General features: G+C 39.7%; 1 protein-coding gene across 2 annotated transcripts in view; it reads right to left on the bottom strand.

Annotated features, from left to right (window-relative positions):
- Window positions 1-3,350: 3,350 nt before the first annotated feature.
- The window catches only part of dis3l2 (DIS3 like 3'-5' exoribonuclease 2), a 70,426-nt gene continuing 52,417 nt past the window's right edge, over window positions 3,351-21,359 (bottom strand). For both annotated transcript variants that reach the window (XM_061934987.1, XM_061934981.1), the window contains exons 15-21: window positions 17,818-18,001; window positions 17,577-17,663; window positions 13,119-13,266; window positions 12,909-13,039; window positions 9,258-9,362; window positions 7,769-7,873; window positions 3,351-4,489 (exon numbers count right to left, since the gene is read on the bottom strand). In XM_061934987.1, coding sequence (XP_061790971.1) covers window positions 4,388-4,489; window positions 7,769-7,873; window positions 9,258-9,362; window positions 12,909-13,039; window positions 13,119-13,266; window positions 17,577-17,663; window positions 17,818-18,001 — 862 coding nt within the window. In that variant the 3' untranslated portion in view covers window positions 3,351-4,387. The remainder of the gene's footprint in view (window positions 4,490-7,768; window positions 7,874-9,257; window positions 9,363-12,908; window positions 13,040-13,118; window positions 13,267-17,576; window positions 17,664-17,817; window positions 18,002-21,359) is intronic.

The following is a 21,359-nucleotide window of genomic DNA, read 5'->3' as shown; positions in this document are numbered from 1 at the left end:
CTATGGTTTGGGATTATTTTAAAGTGTCTCTGACGGATAAAAAAACTGGCAATTTGCGAGGACTGCAAAAAGTTGGTTATGCGAGGAGGAACCAAGACGTCTTCCTTTAATACGAGCAATTAGATCTCCCACCTCTTCAAGAATCATAAGGAGATACACGATGAATACAAGCGGAAGACGGATGAAACGCAAACACCGGAAAAAAGTAGTACCACACAGTTGTCGCTTAAAGACTCCGCCGAGAAAAAACTAAAATACAACAAAAACCGCCCACTTTGTGGTCAGGGACAAGGCACGCAAAATGGCAAAAGCTTACGGTGGAGTTTGGTGTGGCTAGTCTGCCCTGCATGGCGCACACTTTGCAGCTTGCAGTGAACAGAGGTGCCGTGTCTCAACGCAGCATTTCAGAAGCTCTGGCTGACAGCGAGGCCACTTCAAGCACTCACCACTAGCTTGCAGTACATTTGTGTTACTCATACAAATACGTTAGAGCAGGGCAGATTGAGCCCAGTTTATAATTCCCTGTTATACAGTAAAGCCAGGCAGTCTTGCACTAAATGAGGACTATGTTATTGTTTACTTTATTACTCTAGTATACTCTGGACTGAAGCTGTGTGCCTTCATTGTTTTTGTAGCTGTTGTTTTGAGGCATGTTTAAAAAAAATAATGCACTTTGTGAAAGTCAAAGTATGGTATTTCCCATAGTTGTAGTGGGTATCAGGATTATCTCAGGGAGAGCATGTCCCAAATTCCAAGCTGCTGTTTTGAGGCATATTAAAAAAAATAATGCACTTTGTGACTTCAATAATAAATATGGCTTTTTTTTTTCCATAACTTGAGTTGATTTATTTTGGAAAACCTTGTTACATTGTTTAATGCATCCAGCGGGGCACCACAACAAAATTAGGCATAATAATATGTTAATTCCACAACTGTATATATCGGTATCGGTTGATATCGGAATCAGTAATTAAGAGTTGGACAATATCGAAATATCGGCAAAAAAGTCATTATCGGAAATCTCTAATGAAGAACATTTATACCAAAAAGTATAAAAACAAGCTAACCGGCATACTACGAACATGTAAAAAAGAATATTAGTCATTTATTAGACCGAAACAAAAATAATATGCGAGTAGCGAATAGCATTAGTAAAAATGGCACTATGAAAAGTTATCCTCAATACCTGCCCTGCTCAGTGGCCTAGTGGTTAGAGTGTCCGCCCTGAGATCGGTAGGTCGTGAGTTCAAACCCCGGCCGAGTCATAACAAAGACTATAAAAAATGGGACCCGTTACCTCCCTGCTTGGCACTCAGCATCAAGGGTTGGAATTGGGGGTTAAATCACCAAAATGATTCCCGGGCGCGGCCACCGCTGCTGCTCACTGCTCCCCTCACCTCCCAGGGGGTGAGCAAGGGTGATGCTATTTGGTAACAGTAGAAGGGAAAGTCAAACAAGAAGACGGCGTAGACATTGAAAGGGTGGAAGAAAATGAAAATGAAAAAAACATAAGGTGGCAAGAAATATTTAAATAATGGATAAAGCAAAATATGTTAGACCAAAAAAATCACTTCATATTCTCTACTGCTCGCTAGTGTTACCATATCTGAGTTATTGTGTAGAAATATGGGGAAATAATTACAAAAGTACAATTCATTTACTAACATTGTTACAAAAAAACTCAGAATAATACATAATGTTGGATTTAGAGAACATACAAACCCTTTATTTATAAAATCTAAAATATTGAAATTCAGCTAAAATTATGTACAAAGCAAACTATAACCTGCTAGCCAAGAATGTACAACAATTATTCCCAACAAAAGTAATGTAAACAAACATTTGCATGCACGTACAACACCTAAAACCTTCAGTATATCAGTATAGGAATGATGGAACGGATTAAGCAGAGAAGTCAAACAATGTACTAATATGATCCAATTTAAGAGGTTGTTCAAGCTACAAGTATCAGTACAAAAAAAACTTCATTCACTTATTCAAAATAAGATACTATTCATCTCATTAAGTGACTCATAACTGACTTAACTATTTATAAAAAGAAGTGTTATTAAGAATGAATGGATATACATTCTGTACAAACTAAAACAGGAAGAGAACATACCGTATTTTTCAGAGTATAAGTCGCTCTGGCCGAAAATGCATAATAAAGAAGGAAAAAAACATATATAAGTCGCACTGGAGTATAAGTCGCATTTTTGGGGGAAATGTATTTGATAAAAGTCAACACCAATAGACATTTGAAAGGCAATTTAAAATAAATAAAGAATAGTGAACAACAGGCTGAATAAGTGTACGTTATATGAGGCATAAATAACCAACTGAGAACGTGCCTGGTATATTAACGTAACATATTATGGTAAGCCATTCAAATAACTATAACATATACAAACCCCGTTTCCATATGAGTTGGGAAATTGTGTTAGATGTAAATATAAACGGAATACAATGATTTGCAAATCCTTTTCAACCCATATTCAGTTGAATATGCTACAAAGACAACATATTTGATGTTCAAACTCATAAACTTTTTTTTTTTTTTTTTGCAAATTATAATTAACTTAGAATTTCATGGCTGCAACACGTGCCAAAGTAGTTGGGAAAGGGCATGTTCACCAGTGTGTTACATGGCCTTTCCTTTTAACAACACTCAGTAAACGTTTGGGAACTGAGGAGACACATTTTTTTAAGCTTCTCAGGTGGAATTCTTTCCCATTCTTGCTTGATGTACAGCTTAAGTTGTTCAACAGTCCGGGGGTCTCCGTTGTGCTATTTTAGGCTTCATAATGCGCCACACATTTTCAATGGGAGACAGGTCTGGACTACAGGCAGGCCAGTCTAGTACCCGCACTCTTTTACTATGAAGCCACGTTGATGTAACACGTAGCTTGGCATTGTCTTGCTGAAATAAGCAGGGGCGTCCATGGTAACGTTGCTTGGATGGCAACATATGTTGCTCCAAAACCTGTATGTACCTTCAGCATTAATGGCGCCTTCACAGATGTGTAAGTTACCCCTGTCTTGGGCACTAATACACCCCCATACCATCACACATGCTGGCTTTTCAACTTTGCGCCTCTTTGGTCCGGAGGACATGACGTCCACAGTTTTCAAAAACAATTTGAAATGTGGACTCGTCAGACCACAGAACACTTTTAGACCTTCTTGTCTTGTCTAATAGATGTCATCGGTGTTTGAACCTGACAGCGTTGAGTCATCAGAGATTACCTGCAATTCGTCATTATTGACCGCAGACACTCCCTGAGAATTGTCGCAATATATTTAGGATCTATTCAGAGAAAGAACGAAAAAGAGTGAGAGCGGGAACAAAGTTTCAAGTATGTATGGGTTTATTTACCTAGTGACAAAAGGAGATTAGTCACTTCTTGCTACCTTTTGACATCACACCCAACAGACATGACACAATGGCTGCTCTGAACAGAGGGCAGCATGTTGAATAATTGAGGTTACATATAGCAGATGACAGTGCAAAATAACCTTTTGCTACACATTCTTTTATTTTTCTACCCCCACAAAACACAAACTTAGCCCGGTGATTTGCAAATGAAACAAACCTGTCTGCATGTTATACAGTACGTTTAATGTTCACGTCAAAACGCAAAAAACATGCAATCTTTCGAGACAGAAAAGCAAAAATAAAATGGCACAGTTGAGTTCAATCCAGTATGAACGCATGTGAGGTACTGATTAGGCGAAAAAGGGCAAAGAATGTCAGGGAAAAATCCTTATACTTCTGAAAGCTTCCAAGCGCATTAGTCAGAATAAAATTAATTAAGAACTAAAATAAAAACCAAGTCATTCTAAATCTGGTAATAAAAAACTATAAAGATTAATAGATGACTTGGCTTTTTAGGATAAGAAAATACAAGACCATTCCAGGAAGTGAAATGTAAACCAACGAGGTTGAAATAAAAACAATGTTTGTCAGCATAAAACGTTACAATTACATTATCATTTAGGAAATACTACTTGCTACGTCTAAGGTAGAATAATACAATTATTCTACTGTACTTCTTACTCCCATTTTTTTTTTTAAATACCACTCCCGTATATGATAAAGAAAAATATATAATCAGAACTATTTGGAATTAACTAACAATACTATTTCCGTTTTCCACATTAAGTTAGGCTAAAATCTATAGCAGAGTAACACATGTTTAACTTACTAAATGTTACACCACAATTCTTAAGTTAACGGGATTCACTAAGCTTCACGTGCTTCGTTTTGGGATCGAGTTTCACAATGTTAGCCTGCGTTTAGTGTTTGCAGTTCATGGTGTCCATGTGCAAAACTGAAAAAAAATAACACCGCTTACGTGTCTCGCAGTTTCAGAGCACGTGGAAGTACTTAACATGCATTTGTATTGGGCTTCTTGAGCACGGCGCTGTACTTCATGGGCGCGCCGTCTGCTTTGAGCTGCACCTCCACCAGCGTGAAGATGGAAATGACCTGAGGAGAAATCAGCGATTCATGAACATGTTGTTAGAATAATTGTTTCTAAATTATCACCAAAACTTTGTATTACATTGAGTTCCTGACAAGAAGACAAAAGCAGTCCTTGAAACCTACCAAGAGTAAGGCTCGTAAAACTCCACTGTGTAAGGGGGGGAGGCAAGATGAAGGTGTTCATGTGTTCTTTCATGTATGGTAATCAACAGAAGGATGTTGTTCTGGCCCAAGGACTTCAAAGCGGAGAGATGACAGGATCTGCCCAATTTCCAGACGAACTCTTTTTGAACTATTTTACGAACTCTGAACTGACCTTTCCTGTTAATTGTTTACGATCTTTTCTGTGAACTTTTTGCGACCTTTGTCCTTTGGAAACAAAGGTGGCCTTCATCTTGCTTCCCCCCCCCCAAAATAAAAGAAGGAGGTATGCAATCTTTTGGCAGAGCGTGCTGAGATACTGTACAAGAGTACAGCGTGTCCAGACGTGTCTCCCCAATTGAGTACAAATTGAATTCTGTCTTTGTTTAATTATTTGCCTCTTGTCTTGTTTAATAGATGCCATCAGTGTTTGAACCTGACATGTTGCATTCAATTTGACCATCATCAGCCTCAATTATGTCTTTTTTCCTCTAACACAGAAATAGTACCGTATTTTCCGGACTATAAGGCGCACTTAAAATCCTTTCATTTTCTCAAAAATCGACAGTGCACTTTATAACCCGGTGCGCCTAATGTACGGAATAATTCTGGTTGTGCTTACCGACCTCGAAGCAATTTTTTTTGGTACATGGTAATGCCATCCATCCATCCTTCCGCTTATCCGAGGTCGGGTCGCGGGGGCAGCAGTCTAAGCAGGGAAGCCCAGACTTTCCTCACCCCAGCCACTTCTTCCAGCTCTTCCCGGAGGATCCTGAGGCGTTCCCAGGCCAGCCGGGAGACATAGTCTACCCAACGTGTCCTGGGTCTTCCCCGTGGCCTCCTACCGGTCGGACGTGGCCTAAACACCTTCCTAGGGAGGCGTTCGGGTGGCATCCTGACCAGATGCCCGAACCACCTTATCTGGCTCCTCTCCATGTGGAGGAGCAGCGGCTTTACTTTGAGCTCCTCCCGGATGACAGAGCTTCTCACCCTATCTCTAAGGGAGAGCCCCGCCACCCGGCGGACGAAACTCATTTCGGCCGCGTGTACCCGTGATCTTGTCCTTTCGGTCATAACCCAAAGCTCATGATCATAGGTGAGGACGGGAACGTAGATCGACCGGTAAATTGAGAGCTTTGCCTTCCGGCTCAGCTCCTTCTTCACCACAACGGATCGATACAGCGTCCGCATTACTGAAGACGCCGCACCGATCCGCCTGTCGATCTCACCATCCACTCTTCCCTCACTCGTGAACAAGACTCCGAGATTACTTGAACTCCTCCACTTGGGGCAAGATCTCCTCCCCAACCCGGAGATGGCACTCCACCCTTTTCCGGGCGAGAACCATGGACTCGGACTTGGAGGTGCCGATGCCCATCCCAGTCGATTCACACTCGGCTGCGAACCGATCCAGCGAGAGCTGAAGATCCTGGCCAGATGAAGCCATCAGGACCACATCATCTGCAAAAAGCAGAGACCTAATCCTGCAGCCACCAAACCGGATCCCCTCAACGCCTTGACTGCGCCTAGAAATTCTGTCCAAAAAAATTATGAACAGAATCGGTGACAAAGGGCAGCCTTGGCGGAGTCCAACCCTCACTGGAAACGTGTCCGACTTACTGCCGAATGCGGATCAAGCTCTGATACTGATCGTACAGGGAGCGGACCGCCACAATCAGACAGTCCGATACCCCGTACTCTCTGAGCACTCCCCAAAGACTTCCCGAGGGTCACGGTCGAATGCCTTCTCCAAGTCCACAAAGCACATGTAGACTGGTTGGGCCAACTCCCATGCACCCTCAAGGATCCTGCCGAGAGTGTAGAGCTGGTCCACAGTTCCACGACCATGATAAGATCGTAGTCACACATAAGAGATACGTGTAGACTGCAATATGACGGCAGTAAACAACACCAAAACTTTAAATGTTCCATTGAAAATAAAGAACATTACACACGGCGCTCAAAAATCTGTCAAAATGTTTTAGTATGACTTTGAAGCCGCAACACTTGATGGATTGTCGGAGCATTGCGGCTACCGTAGTCAGAGATACAAGTATTACTATGGTGTGTGTATAAGGACCGCATTAGCAGACATCTGGCGTTTTGTTTCGCAATATTATGCAAAAGCAACTTTTCTTACCTTCTGGTACCTGCTGATGTGTATTTGAGAGTCCTGAAAATTTGTGCGCCTCCACCCCTGTAGTCCGTGCCAACACCGAAGTCAATAAACTTCTTATTTTTCAGTATCTTCTTGTTATGAGACATTCATCCTCTGCTGTTGAAACTTCTAATATAAAGTAGCGTAAAGTTCTAACTTATATCTCGCTATGGAAGCGCTAAAAACTACCGGTGTAGTGAGTTTACATTATTCACCCAAGGAACTTTATCTTCTTGTTATGGGACATTCATCCTCCGCTGTTGCCATTTCTAATATAAAGTAGTGTAAAGTTCTTACTTATATCTGTCAGTAAACTCGCCATGAAAGCGCTAAAACATACCGGTGTAGTGAGTTTACATAACTCACCCAAGGAACTTTAGTTATTAGAGTTCCGGTTGGACGGTTTTTCACGGGACACATTTTTCCGGCTTTGTTGCACTAGTGAGCCACGGATGAGGAGATGTGCTCCGTTGTTGATTTAAGTAAAGTCTGAATGTCATTAAAACAGTTAGCGCCATCTTTTGACGCTTCTTCCACTCCCGTCCTTGCACGCTACAACAAAGATGACGGGGAGAAGACGCTGTCGAAGGTGAGCCACGTAAATAAGACCGCCCACAAAACGGCGCATCCTGAAGCGACTGTCAGAAAGCGACTTGAAGATGATCAGTAAAACATTTTGACCAAAGAACCACCATTACATGTTATGTAGACCACAAGGAAATGTTTTAAATTTAGACAAAAATCATAATATGACTCCTTTAATGCGCCTTATAATCCGGTGCGCCTTTTGTATGAATATAGACCTAACTAGACCCGCTCATCGGCAGTGCGCCTTATAATCCGGTGCGCCCTATGGTCCGGAAAATACGGTATGTTCAAAGTTGTAGTTCAGTATTTGCTACAGTCATGAAAAAAAAATATAAAGAATAGCTATAACTTGTCTTCCGCCACTGGCAGGGTTGTTTATAACAGAGGAGTCTCACCTGCTCTACTTGGGGTTGCTCTTGGTCCTCTGGCGTCCACAGGAGAGTCAGCTCGGATTTCTTTCCTACCTTGCGATGGTGGAAAGAGGCCAGGCCTGCAAGAGACTGATGGCCACAGAAACAAATAGTTTTGTTGAAAAAAATAACCAAGCATCGTGCAGCCCACGCAAATCTCTATAAAATATGTTAGTATTTGTGGGTGTCTGGAACGAACAGTGTTGGGACTAATCTAACGCGTTATTTTTTATATTCAGTAACTCAGTTACCGTTACTACATGATGCGTTACTGCGTTATTTTACGTTATTTTTTATGTATTATCGGCTAGAAACTGAGAAGATCTGAGTATGTTTTATTGGAGCGCTGCGGAAGAGGCGACAAGGAAGAAGCGCGCCGCACGCTGTCTGTGTGTGTGTGTGTGTGTGGGAGGGGGCGTGTCTGTGTTTACTAACAAGACATGGTGAAGCCCGAAGCAGAGTTTCTTAACATGGAGATATTCTCACTACTTTTCTTTTGTCGACCACAAAGAAAAGAACATTTTAGTTAAATGTAAGTTGTGTCTTGGATCAAAGATCCTATCCTAGCAATTCAAATCTGCTGAAACAGCTACAAAAGCAACATGCTTCGACGAAGCTCGTAAAGAGAGACACACTTCACCTCCTAAGCAACAGCGGCTGGATTTTAACAAGGCACTGCGCACTGAAGGTACACACACTCTGTCAATTCTCTTATATACTGTTGCTCTTTTATTCTAGACTTATAGAGTGTTTGACTATCACGTCACTCTAAATGTATAGACTATAAAGTTCACAAACGTAAAGAGGGATGCTAGTGGGCCAGGCCAATCTTTCCTTATCTCTAAACTAAAACTGGAGAAATGTGTAGAGTGTTCTGGGCTTCAGACATGATTTTATTTCAGAATTCCTTGAGAGAAAAAACGCCTGGTTAGGCTTTGTGTATGTAGTGTGTGCCTCCCTTGGTTTACAGCTATGTTGTTATTATGCTGTTTGTTACTTATGTATGTTATGTTGCAGCTATTACAAATAGTTTTGTCAATTTGTTCTGGCCTGAAACAAATTGGTCCTTTGAAACATATCTTTGTCTTTGTGTGTTGTATGTAGACCACATTGCTTATCAACAGATTGTATTATTCTCCACTGCAATAACAGTACTGAAATGAAGGCTAAAAGGGCATTAAAAGGGGCCTTAAAAAAAAATATATATATATATATAAATAACTAAATAGTTATTTTTCACAGTAACGCATTACTTTTTGGTGTAAGTAACCGAGTTAGTAACTGAGTTACTTTTGAAATAAAATAACTATTAACTGTAACTAGTTACTGGTTTTCAATAACCAATGCCAACGAATGCATCGGATTTGCATGGTTTCTTATGGGAAAGATTGCATCGTTTTTTGTGCGATTGGGTCTTTGTCGGACCTTTTGGAAGGGATTACTGACAAAAAAAAACAAGTATGGTGTGGCTAACCTTGCAGTAGACGCGTTTCTGCACCCCGTAGCGAAGAACCAGGACGTCGAAGGACTGATCCAACACACCCATCACCATGGCTTCAGAGTCCAGAGGGCCACAGTCCTGTTGGACACAACCTCGAAATGACTGCAATGCTAAAAGTAGTCTAGAGTCAACACTTTATACACGACTATCAATCCATATGTTCATGCTGTCCATAAGTAACTGATGAAATGACACCTAACCTAATATATACTGTATTAATGTACATGGTAATTGTTATATATTGTATATATGATATAGACATAATATAATATATCAGTATATATAATATACTATACATATATCATGTAAATATTACATATATATGTTATATTTTATATCGCTATATTTAGTCTATTTATACCTGCATTGTCCTTTTCATCCTTACACTTTCCATCATTGTAACTGAGCTACTGTGTGGAACAATTTCCCTTGTGGACATACTTGCCAACCTTGAGGCCTCCGATTTCGGGAGGTGGGGGGCGTGGTTAAGATATATATATACCCGGTATAAGAAATACTTGACTTTCAGTGAATTCTAGCTATACATATATATATATATATATATATATATATATATTTTTTTTTTACACACACATATATATATATATATATATATATATATATATATATATAAATAAAATAAATACTTGAATTTCAGTGTTCATTTATTTACACATATACACACACATAACAGTCATCTACTCATTGTTGAGTTAAGGGTTGAATTGTCCATCCTTGTTCTATTCTCTGTCACTATTTCAGAACACACACATCATACAAATATACATTATAAAATCAATAAGAAAACGGGAGCTCTAATTTGGGAGTCTGAATTAGGATCAGAAGTTCCTATATAAACATTGCGCACTCACGTCGCCTTTTTGTATTGATTACTGCAGCTGTGCACTGGATTCATTCACAAATAAAAACTACAACTCACAAACACTTTAGAGTTAGGCTCCACCATCAGAATGTGTACTTAAACTTATAAAGATCACATGGATATTATTCAGTGAGTTGATTCACCAAAACTAACCTGTTATACGGGAGGAAAAAGCACACAGGACGTTTCAATTGTTCACAGCCTGGTTCAGACTGGTCGCTCTCATCAGAATGAAGACACTTCCGGTCTGCAGGTGATAGCATTCAATTGGGAAGAAACGCCCTACTGCCCCCTACTGACCAATGTGAATAAATGATGAATAATGATAAATGGGTTGTACTTGTATAGCGCTTTTCTACCTTCAAGGTACTCAAAGCGCTTTGACACTACTTCCACATTTACCCATTCACACACACATTCACACACTGATGGAGGGAGCTGCCATGCAAGGCGCTAACCAGCACCCATCAGGAGCAAGGGTGAAGTGTCTTGCTCAGGACACAACGGACATGACGAGGTTGGTACTAGGTGGGGATTGAACCAGTGACCCTCGGGTTGCGCACGGCCACTCTCCCACTGCGCCACGCTGATAAATGTGTAATGACAGCTCCAAAAACGAATTCAAACCACAAAATTAAATAAATAAATCAACACAAAAATGTGACACATTATGGGTGGGTCACATATGCATGTACAGTAGATGGCAGTATTGTCCTGTTTAAAAGTGTCACAACATTGCTGTTTACGGCAGACGAACTGCTTTATGGTAGACGAAAACTTGACTGCTGTTGTTGTGTGTTGTTACCGCGCTGGGAGGACGTTAATGAAACTGCCTAACAATAAACCCACATAAGAAACCAAGAACTCGCCCTCGATCATTAGCTGTTTATATTGTGGGAAAGCGGACGTGTGAACAGGCTGTCAACACGTCACCCAGGTCCGCATGGAGCTGGAGGGGGCGTGGCCTCCAGCTCCGCCTGAATTTCGGGAGATTTTCGGGAGAAAATTTGTCCCGGGAGGTTTTCGGGAGAGGCGCTGAATTTCGGGAGTCTCCCGGAAAATCCGGGAGGGTTCGCAAGTATGCTTGTGGATCATTAAAGTTTGTCTAAGTCTAAGTCTAACCGCAACCATCTATGACAGGCGTGTCAAACTCGTTTTCATTGAGGGCCACATCGCAGTTATGGTTGCCCTCAGAGGGCCGCTTTTAACAATGAATAATATACAGTATGAATATAAATGATAAATAAATGGGTTGTATTTGTATAGCGCTTTTCTACCTTCAAGGTACTCAAAGCGCTTTGACACTACTTCCACATTTACCCATTCACACACACATTCACACACTGATGGAGGGAGCTGCCATGCAAGGCGCTAACCAGCACCCATCAGGAGCAAGGGTGAAGTGTCTTGCTCAGGACACAACGGACATGACGAGGTTGGTACTAGGTGGGGATTGAACCAGGGACCCTCGGGTCGCGCACGGCCATTCTTCCACTGCGCCACGCCGTCCAATATAAATGTGTATGTATAAAACATGTGTAGAATTGTGTCTTTTTTTTATGTACGCTGTACAAAACCAAATCTTTAGATTGTACTGTATTAAATTGTATCATATTTGCAGGTATTTATTTTTTATTTTTTTTACAGCGTATAAAATAAAAATATACATGAAATTAAATTAAATGGAATGGAAAAACGGTATCACTGTTTTGTTTTTTACGTAAAAATTCATGCACGTTTTTTATACTGTAATATCTACGGTTGTTGTTTTATAGTGTATTATTCTTCTATTATTTAAAGTGGATTTTACTATAAAAAAAAAACCTTAATGTAAAATTTTTACGTGAACAGTTTGTTGGATTACTTGCTTTGAGTTTGAGTTTATTTGGAACATGCACGCATACAACATGATGCATCACAATTTCCAGTTTCTCTATTCAACATGTTCGAAAAGGAGTAGGAAGAAGCAGAGCTTATTTAATCCTACCCCGTTTCCTTTACATAACAGTTGCTAAAACTATTCTTCCTTCTCAATTTATTCACAATATAATCCATAAGTAATAACAATAAAAATAAATAAATAATTAGTGAAGTAAGTTATACTTCATATGGTGAGATGAGTAAGATTATCTAGAAAATTAATGGATATTTGGAAATAAATTCAGAATGTTTATCATGGTTCTTCTTCTTTGTACTTTGTAAACACTAAGTTTGAAGAGTTTCTCGAAGTGGATCATATTAGTACATTGTTTGATTTCTTTGCTTAATCCATTCCATCATTTAATTCCACATACTGATATACTGAAGGTCTTAAGTGTTGTACGTGCGTACAAATGTTTTAAATTACATATTTCTCTAAGACAGTAGTACATTCTTGGGTAGCTTTGAAATCATAAGTCAAGCAGATATTTAAGTATGTATCTTCATTTGAACAATAACATTGTTTTGAAATGTATGATGTATAATAATTTGTTTTATTATTAGAGATGATTAAAGTGTAAATATATATAATGGTACGCAGTACATTTATTTTTCTAATGCATTTATTAAGAAAAGATAAGGTACTTTATTGACGCATATTATTTCCACGCTTTCAGGGGGCCACACAAATTGATGTGGCGGGCCAGATCTAACCCCCGGGCCTTGAATTTCACACCTGTGATCCATCCCTCCATCCATTTTCTACCGCTTGTGCCTTGTTGGGGTGATTACATTGACGACAGCAGAATGTTGTCACCTACCTTTACAAAGACCCCAAAGAAAAGCTCGGAGCTGAGTTCTTGTACTCGTTTGGATACCGTCTTCTTCTCATTGCAGTGCGTCGCTTGTTTCTGGACTCCCTCTGTTGACAGCCCTAACTTAGGACCGCACTCTGCACGAAACACCCGGCGTATAAATACACAAAGACCACGGGAACATTTCCGCAGCGTGCGTTGTGTTTGATGACGTACTCAGTGACGACGCCAGCAGCCGGTGCACGATGAGGTCAGCGTAGCGTCTGATGGGTGATGTGAAGTGAGTGTAAAGAGGAACGTTCAGGGCGTAATGCTTGTACAGCTGTTCATCGTGGAGAGCACCTGTACAGAAGTACAGCGCCATCTAGAAAATACACAAAATTAGTTATTAGGGGTGTCACAATCCAATAATGGCATCGGATAACGCCTCAATATCAACAAAAACCAAGTATCGGATTGTATCGGCTTGCAACTAAAATGTCCGATATAAGCTCAGATTCAAGCAGTCCTGCAGCGTGTTTACTTCTGCAAAGCTGGATAGCCAGTTAACATCGAAATGTCCTCCAAAAGTAATTTACAAGAAGGTAAACATGGTAGGCTATAGGCTCCTGGGAGCGAGCAGCTACACCACAGCTGAGCACACATACGTAATAAGTACAGATGTAAAGTACAGGCCAGAAGTTTGGACACACCTTCTCTTCATTCAATGAGTTTTCTTTATTTTCATGACTATTTACATTGTAGACTGTCACTGAAGGCATCAAAACTATGAATGAACACATGTGTACCTAACCAAAAAAAAAGGTGAAATATCTGAAAGCATGTTTTATATTGGAGTTTCTTCAAAATAGCCACCCTTTGCTCTGATTACTGCTTTGCACACTCCTGGCATTCTCTCCATGAGCTTCAAGAGGTAGTCACCCGAAATGGTTTTCACTTCACAGGTGTGCTTGAAGCTCATCGAGAGAATGCCAAGAATGTGCAAAGCAGTAATCAGAGCAAAGAAGAAACTAGAATATAAAACCTGTTTTCAGTTATTTGACCTTTTTTTGTTAAGTACTTAACTCCACATGTGTTCATTCATAGTTTTGATGCCTTCAGTGACAATCAACAACAGGGGTTTCCAAACTGCCGGGCTGTATGTATGCGTGTGCACGCACGCACGCACGCACGCACGCACGCACGCACGCACATATATGTGTGTGTGTGTATATATATATATATATATATGTATATATACATATGTGTATATATATGTGTGTGTGTATATATATATATATATATATATATATTCCTCACGCACTAATTGACTGAAAAAGCACGCACTTGACGTGATGATGTCATGTTATTGATGGAAAAATGCATTTTTAGACCATATGATTTGCCTGAGCGGCTTGGAGACCACGAGAATACCAAGCGGTTGCCTTGTTGCCTTACCATTAAGAAATATAAACTAGTTTTTAGTAGAGATGCTTTAAAATGTAATATCGGAAATTATCGGTATCGTTTTTTTTATTATCGGTATTGTTTTTTTTTTTGTTTGTTTGTTTTAAAAAACACAACATACACTTTCAATTAGTGCACCAAACCAAAAAACCTCCCTCCCCCATTCACACAAAAGGGTTGTTTCTTTCTGTTATTAATATTCTGGTTCCTACATTATATATCAATATATATCAATACAGTCCGTAAGCACACATGATTGTGCGTGCTGCTGGTCCACTAATAGTACTAACCTTTAACAGTTAATTTTACTCATTTTCATTCATTACTAGTTTCTATGTACCGTATTTTTCGGACTATAAGTCGAGGTTTTTTTCATAGTTTGGCCGTGGGTGCGACGTATACTCCGGAGCGACTTATGTGTGAAATTCTTAACATATTACTGTAAAATATCAAATAATATTATTTATCTCATTCACGTGAGCGACAAAGAAAATGTCCGCAATCGTCACACACACGTCAGCAATCGTCACTCACACGTCAGCAATCGTCACTCACACGCCAACCAATAAGAATTCGGCGGGGCAGGTCATGGCAGAAGTGCATTGTGGGCTTTGGATTGCTAACTACTATATGCTATACGCTACTGCCGGAGCTATTAAAATAGATCACAGCAACATTGGCAGTAACTTATAAAAACTGAGAAGGACTGAACTAAAATGGCAGCGAAAAGGAAATCATATACTGCAGATTACAAGCTGGACGTAGTGAAATATGCACCAGAAAACGACGATCGAGCAGCAGAAAGAATGGACGCTAGCGGCGCATACCAGGAGCGACACCGTGGAGGAAGATTTCATGGGATTTAGCGATCGGGAGTGACAGATTGTTTGGTAAACGTATAGCATGTTCTATATGTTATAGTTATTTGAATGACTCTTACCATAATATGTTACGTTAACAAACCAATTGGTTATTTATGCCTCATATAACGTACACTTATTCAGCCTGTTGTTCACTATTCTTTATTTACTTTAAATTGCCTTTCTAATGTCTATTCTTGGTGTTGGCTTTTATCAAATACATTTCCCCAAAAAATGCGACTTATACTCCAGTGCGACTTATATTTTTTTAGGGATGTCTGATCAATGGCTTTTTGCCGATATCCGATATTCCGATATTGTCCAACTCTTTAATTACCGATACCGATATCAACCAATATATACAGTCGTGGAATTAACACATTATTATGCCTAATTTGGACAACCAGGTATGGTGAAGATAAGGTACTTTTTAAATTTTTTTATAAAATAAGATAAATAAATTAAAAACATTTTCTTGAATGAAAAAGAAAGTAAAACAAAATATTATCAAATAAATTCCCCCCAAAAATGCGACTTATACTCCAGTGCGACGTATATATGTTTTTTTTCTCCTTTATTGTGCATTTTCGGCCGGTGCGACGTATACTCCGGAGCGACTTATAGTCCGAAAAATACGGTAACTGTTTTTATATTGTTTTACTGTCTTTTTTATTCAAGAAAATGTTTTTTAATTTATTTATCTTATTGTATTTTATTACATTTAAAAAAAAAAAAATCTTATCTTCACCATACCTGGTTGTCTAAATTAGGCATAATAATGTGTTAATTCCACGACTGTATATATCGGTAAAAATCGGTATCGGTAATCAAGATTTGGACAATATCGGAATATCGGATATCGGCAAAAAGCCATTATCGGACATCCCTAGTTTTTAGTATAAGTTTGCTGGTTTCAAGAAATGTAATGCCGAGCGCAGGGGTGCTCATTACGTCGATCGCGAGCTACCAGTCGATCTCGGAGGGTGTGTCAGTCGATCACTAGCCAGGCATTAAAAAAATAGTCCTAAAAATGAGCGATCATAAATCTTCACTATGACGTCACTTTCATCACTTGATTGACATTCACGGCACCCGAGGGTCTTCTGAGATGACGCTGGCTGCTGCCAGCTCATTAAAATGACCGACTGGAAGGCGAGAAACACTTTATTTCAACAGACTCTGGCGCCGTACCTGTCGTCAAAACTCCAAAGACCGACTGCACAGTTGCGCTAACAAAATAAGAGTCTCAGAAAGCTGGCGTGCACAAGCTAGCAAGCTACAGAGTTTGCCGACAATGTATTTCTTGTAAAGTGTATACAAAGGAGTACGGAAGCTGGACAAATAAGATGCCAAAAACCAACCACTTTCATGTGGTATTGGACAGAAAGGAGGACTTTTTTTCTCCTCCATTCGAAAATGCGGACGCTATCAGCACCACTGTCTGATTCCAATCAATGCAAGTCATTACAATCAGGTAATACACCAACTTATATTCTTGTCTTCATGAAAGAAAGGAATCTATATGTGTTAAACATGCTTGTATTATCTTTAAACACCTTTAACTTGTTAACAATATTAACTATATGCGTTAAACATGCTTGTATTATCTTTAAACACCTTTAACTTGTTAACAATATTAACTATATGTGTTAAACATGCTTGTATTATCTTTAAACACCTTTAACTTATTAACAATATTAACTATGTGTTAAACATGCTTGTATTATCTTTAAACACCTTTAACTTGTTAACAATATTAACTATAGGTATTAAACATACTTGTATTATCATTAAACACCTTTAATTTTTTTAACAATATTAACTATATGTGTTAAACATGCTTGCATTATCATTAAACACCTTTAACTTGTTAACAAAAACATATATTGCATAAATAAGTAAATATAAATTATATATATGAATGAGGTAGATCCCCACGACTTGATCAATTGAAAAGTAGCTCGCCTGCAGAAAAAGTGTGAGCACCCCTGGCCTAGCGCATATCATTATGTCAAGATAATGGCACTAGCATTTACTTAATTTAAGAATATTTTTCAACATGTTTTTTTTTTCCTATCAAGAAAAGTGCACTTGTTATTAGTGAGAATATACTTATTTTAAGGTATTTTGGGGTTCATTGAGGTTAGCTAATTTTACTTGTTTTGGAAAGTCTTGACAAGCCAAATTTTCTTGTTCTATTGGCAGATAATTTTGCTTAGTTCAAGTAAAATACCCCTCATTTTTGTATTTTTTTCCCTTGTTTCTGAACACTGACTTTTTGCAGTGTAGTTGTGTTAGTTAAAAAAATAGGCACTTATTATTATTGACAGTAAAAACAGTAGCTATCCAGTATAGAAACGAAGCTAACCTGCATAGGTCTGGAGCACATGTGGGTGAGGACTTCTTTCCTCGCAGTGGAATATTCATCAACACCAAGCGTGGAAAGTAGACTCTTCTGTATGTTTAGAAAAAAAAAATAAAAAAATATGTAATCCATTAATACAGGGCTCAGATTACAATCTGATATCATCTTCAGTAGATCAACAAGATTAGAAGTAAGGTCCTTTTGAACTCTTTCCTCTGCACAGTTGGAATGAGTGAGTACAAACATGCAATCCGCCAGCAGATGAGAGGTCAATGTCAACGCCCAGCTGGTCACACAGCTCCTGCAGCTCCTCCACCATCTTAGCCTTGGGTGGAGGGTGGCGTCGGAGCAATGCCAGCTCGGGTATGCGATTGTAAATATGGTTGGCGGTGGCAATGTTAGCCAGTAGCATAAACTCCTCGACCAACCTTGGTGAAAAGAAAAACAAGGCACGTTTTTAAAGCACTTCCCCAAAAAACGGTCCGTCAAAATAGGGCTGGGCGATATGGCCTTTTATTAATATCTCGATATTTTTAGGTCATGTCACGATACATGATATATATCTCCATATATTGCCTTAGCCTTGAATTAAAACTTGATGCATATAATCACAGCAGTATGATGATTGTATGTGTCTACATTAAAACATTCATACTGCATTAATATATGCTACTTTTAAACTTTCATGCAGAGAGGTTAATCACAACTAAGTCAATTGACCAAAACTGTATTAATTAAACAGTTATGAAGCAGTGGCACAAACATTCATGTCATTTCCAAAACAGAAGGTGCAAGATTGTCAGAGACATTTTAAAACAAGCTATTTAGTGCACTTTTGTGCATGATGTCACTAAGATGACATACAACAACACTAAATTAAAGTGCACTTTTTGTACAGAACGCCACTACAATAGTTTAAAAAAAATAAAGTGCACTTTTGTGCATGATGTCACAAGATACAAACCCCGTTTCCATATGAGTTGGGAAATTGTGTTAGATGTAAATATAAACGGAATACAATGATTTGCAAATCCTTTTCAACCCATATTCAGTTGAATGCACTACAAAGACAAGATATTTGATGTTCAAACTCAAATAATAATTAACTTAGAGTTTCATGGCTGCAACACGTTCCAAAGTAGTTGGGAAAGGGCATGTTCACCACTGTGTTACATGGCCTTTCCTTTTAACAACACTCTGTAAACGTTTGGGAACTGAGGAGACACATTTTTTAAAGTTCTCAGGTGGAATTCTTTCCCATTCTTGCTTGATGTACAGCTTAAGTTGTTCAACAGTCCGGGGGTCTCCGTTGTGCTATTTTAGGCTTCATAATGCGCCACACAATTTTAATGGGAGACAGGTCTGGACTACAGGCAGGCCAGTCTAGTACCCGCACTCTTTTACTATGAAACCACGTTGATGTAACACGTGGCTTGGCATTGTCTTGCTGAAATAAGCAGGGGCGTCCATGGTAACGTTGCTTGGAAGGCAACATATGTTGCTCCAAAACCTGTATGTACCTTTCAGCATTAATGGTGCCTTCACAGATGTGTAAGTTACCCATGTCTTGGGCACTAATACACCCCCATACCATCACAGATGCTGGCTTTTCAACTTTGCGCCTATAACAATCTGGATGCTTCTTTTCCTCTTTGGTCCGGAGGACACGACGTCCACAGTTTCCAAAAACAATTTGAAATGTGGACTCGTCAGACCACAGAACACTTTTCCACTTTGTATCAGTCCATCTTAGATGAGCTCAGGCCCAGCGAAGGCGACGGCGTTTCTAGGTGTTGTTGATAAACGGTTTTCGCCTTGCATAGGAGAGTTTTAACTTGCACTTACAGATGTAGCGACCAACTGTAGTTACTGACAGTGGGTTTCTGAAGTGTTCCTGAGCCCATGTGGTGATATCCTTTACACACTGATGTCGCTTGTTGATTCAGTACAGCCTGAGGGATCGAAGGTCACAGGCTTAGCTGCTTACGTGCAGTGATTTCTCCAGATTCTCTGAACCTTTTGATGATATTACGGACCATAGATGGCAAAATCCCTAAATTCCTTGCAATAGCTAGTTGAGAAAGGTTTTTCTTAAACTGTTCAACAATTTGCTCACGCATTTGTTGACAAAGTGGTGATCCTCGCCCAATCCTTGTTAGTGAATGACTGAGCATTTCATGGAATCTACTTTTATGCCCAATCATGGCACCCACCTGTTCCCAATTTCCCTGTTCACCTGTGGGATGTTCCAAATAAGTGTTTGATGAGGATTCCTCAACTTTATCAGTATTTATTGCCACCTTTCCCAACTTCTTTGTCACGTGATGCTGGCATCAAATTCTAAAGTTAATGATTTGCAAAAAAAAAAGTTGATCAGTTTGAACATCAAATATGTTGTCTTTGTAGCATATTCAACTGAATATGGGTTGAAAATGATTTGAAAATCATTGTATTCCGTTTATATTTACATCTAACACAATTTCCCAACTCATATGGAAACGGGGTTTGTATTTCAATAAGTGTCAAATAAAAATGAGCTGCATAATAAGAAATTAAATAGTGTACGTCCTTCGCTATGTGGTAGGTTCCTGCGGACGTTATCTCCTGTTTTAGACTATTTTTTTCATACGGCGTTGATGTGGAAATGGAAGACGCCAGGCTCAATTGGGTCAGAGTCTTTTGTTGGCTGGCACTGGCCGGAGATGTTGACATGCGGAGTTTCAAGCACTCTTCATTAGGGATGATGTTCGAAACCGGTTCGATAAGAAAAGAACCGATTCCATGGACTCTAATCCCTTTTTGAGAACTGGTTCCCGTTATCGAGGCCACTATAGTAAAGAAAAAGAGTTGGTTCTTTATTCGTATCCCTGGGAACGAATTCCGTCCCACAGGAAATGCCCTGTGGGACATCACAGGAAATGACGTAGCTCAGTCTTTAGGCGGCAGATACAGAAAGCAGCAAAAATAATGGACCGGAAAAAACGCCTCAAGGCATGGCTTCATTTTACAAAAACATACTACGAGGAAACGGTGGTTTGGTAAGAGAGACACTCTGCCCCTCCTATCTGATCTTGCTCAAACCTATCTGTGTTTCCAAGCTAGTTCCACGCCAAGTGAACGTGTTTTTTCCACCGTTGGCGACACGATTAGCGAAGAGCGGGTCAGACTTGATCCTTAAAAAGCAGACATGCTAATTTTTTGGAAGAAGAATTGTTGATTGATGACTGTGGCGTTCTTAGTGTCATAGTGAGTGTAGTTAGTATGTTCCAATAGCAGCAGAAGTGCACTTTTTGGAGAGCTGTATTGTTTTCAGTTTTGTGCCCAAGGGACTGATTTTATCCATCCATTTTCTACCGCTTATTCCCTTCGGGGTCGCTGGAGCCTATCTCAGCTACAATCGGGCGGAAGGCGGGGTATACCCAGGACAAGTCGCCACCTCATCACAGGGCCAACACAGATAGACAGACAACATTCACTCACATTCACACACTGGGGCCGATTTAGTGTTGCCAATCAACCCATCCCCAGGTGCATGTTTTTGGAAGTGGGAGGAAGCCGGAGTACCCGGAGGGAACCCACGCAGTCACGGGGAGAACATGCAAACTCCACACAGAAAGATCCCGAGCCTGGGATTGAACCCAGGATTACTCAGGACCTTTGTATTGTGAGGCAGACGCACTAACCCCTCTATCACTGTGCTGCCCGACTGGTTTTATTTAACACTATATTATTATTTATACACCTATAGTGATCACAGAGACAGGTTGGTTTTGCTGTATATATTTG

Source organism: Nerophis lumbriciformis, linkage group LG03 (assembly GCF_033978685.3).
Source record: "Nerophis lumbriciformis linkage group LG03, RoL_Nlum_v2.1, whole genome shotgun sequence".
In the NCBI taxonomy this organism is placed as follows: Eukaryota; Metazoa; Chordata; class Actinopteri; order Syngnathiformes; family Syngnathidae; genus Nerophis; species Nerophis lumbriciformis.
The sequence above is the reverse complement of the archived record's forward strand: the minus strand, read 5'-3'. Positions and strand labels throughout refer to the sequence as shown.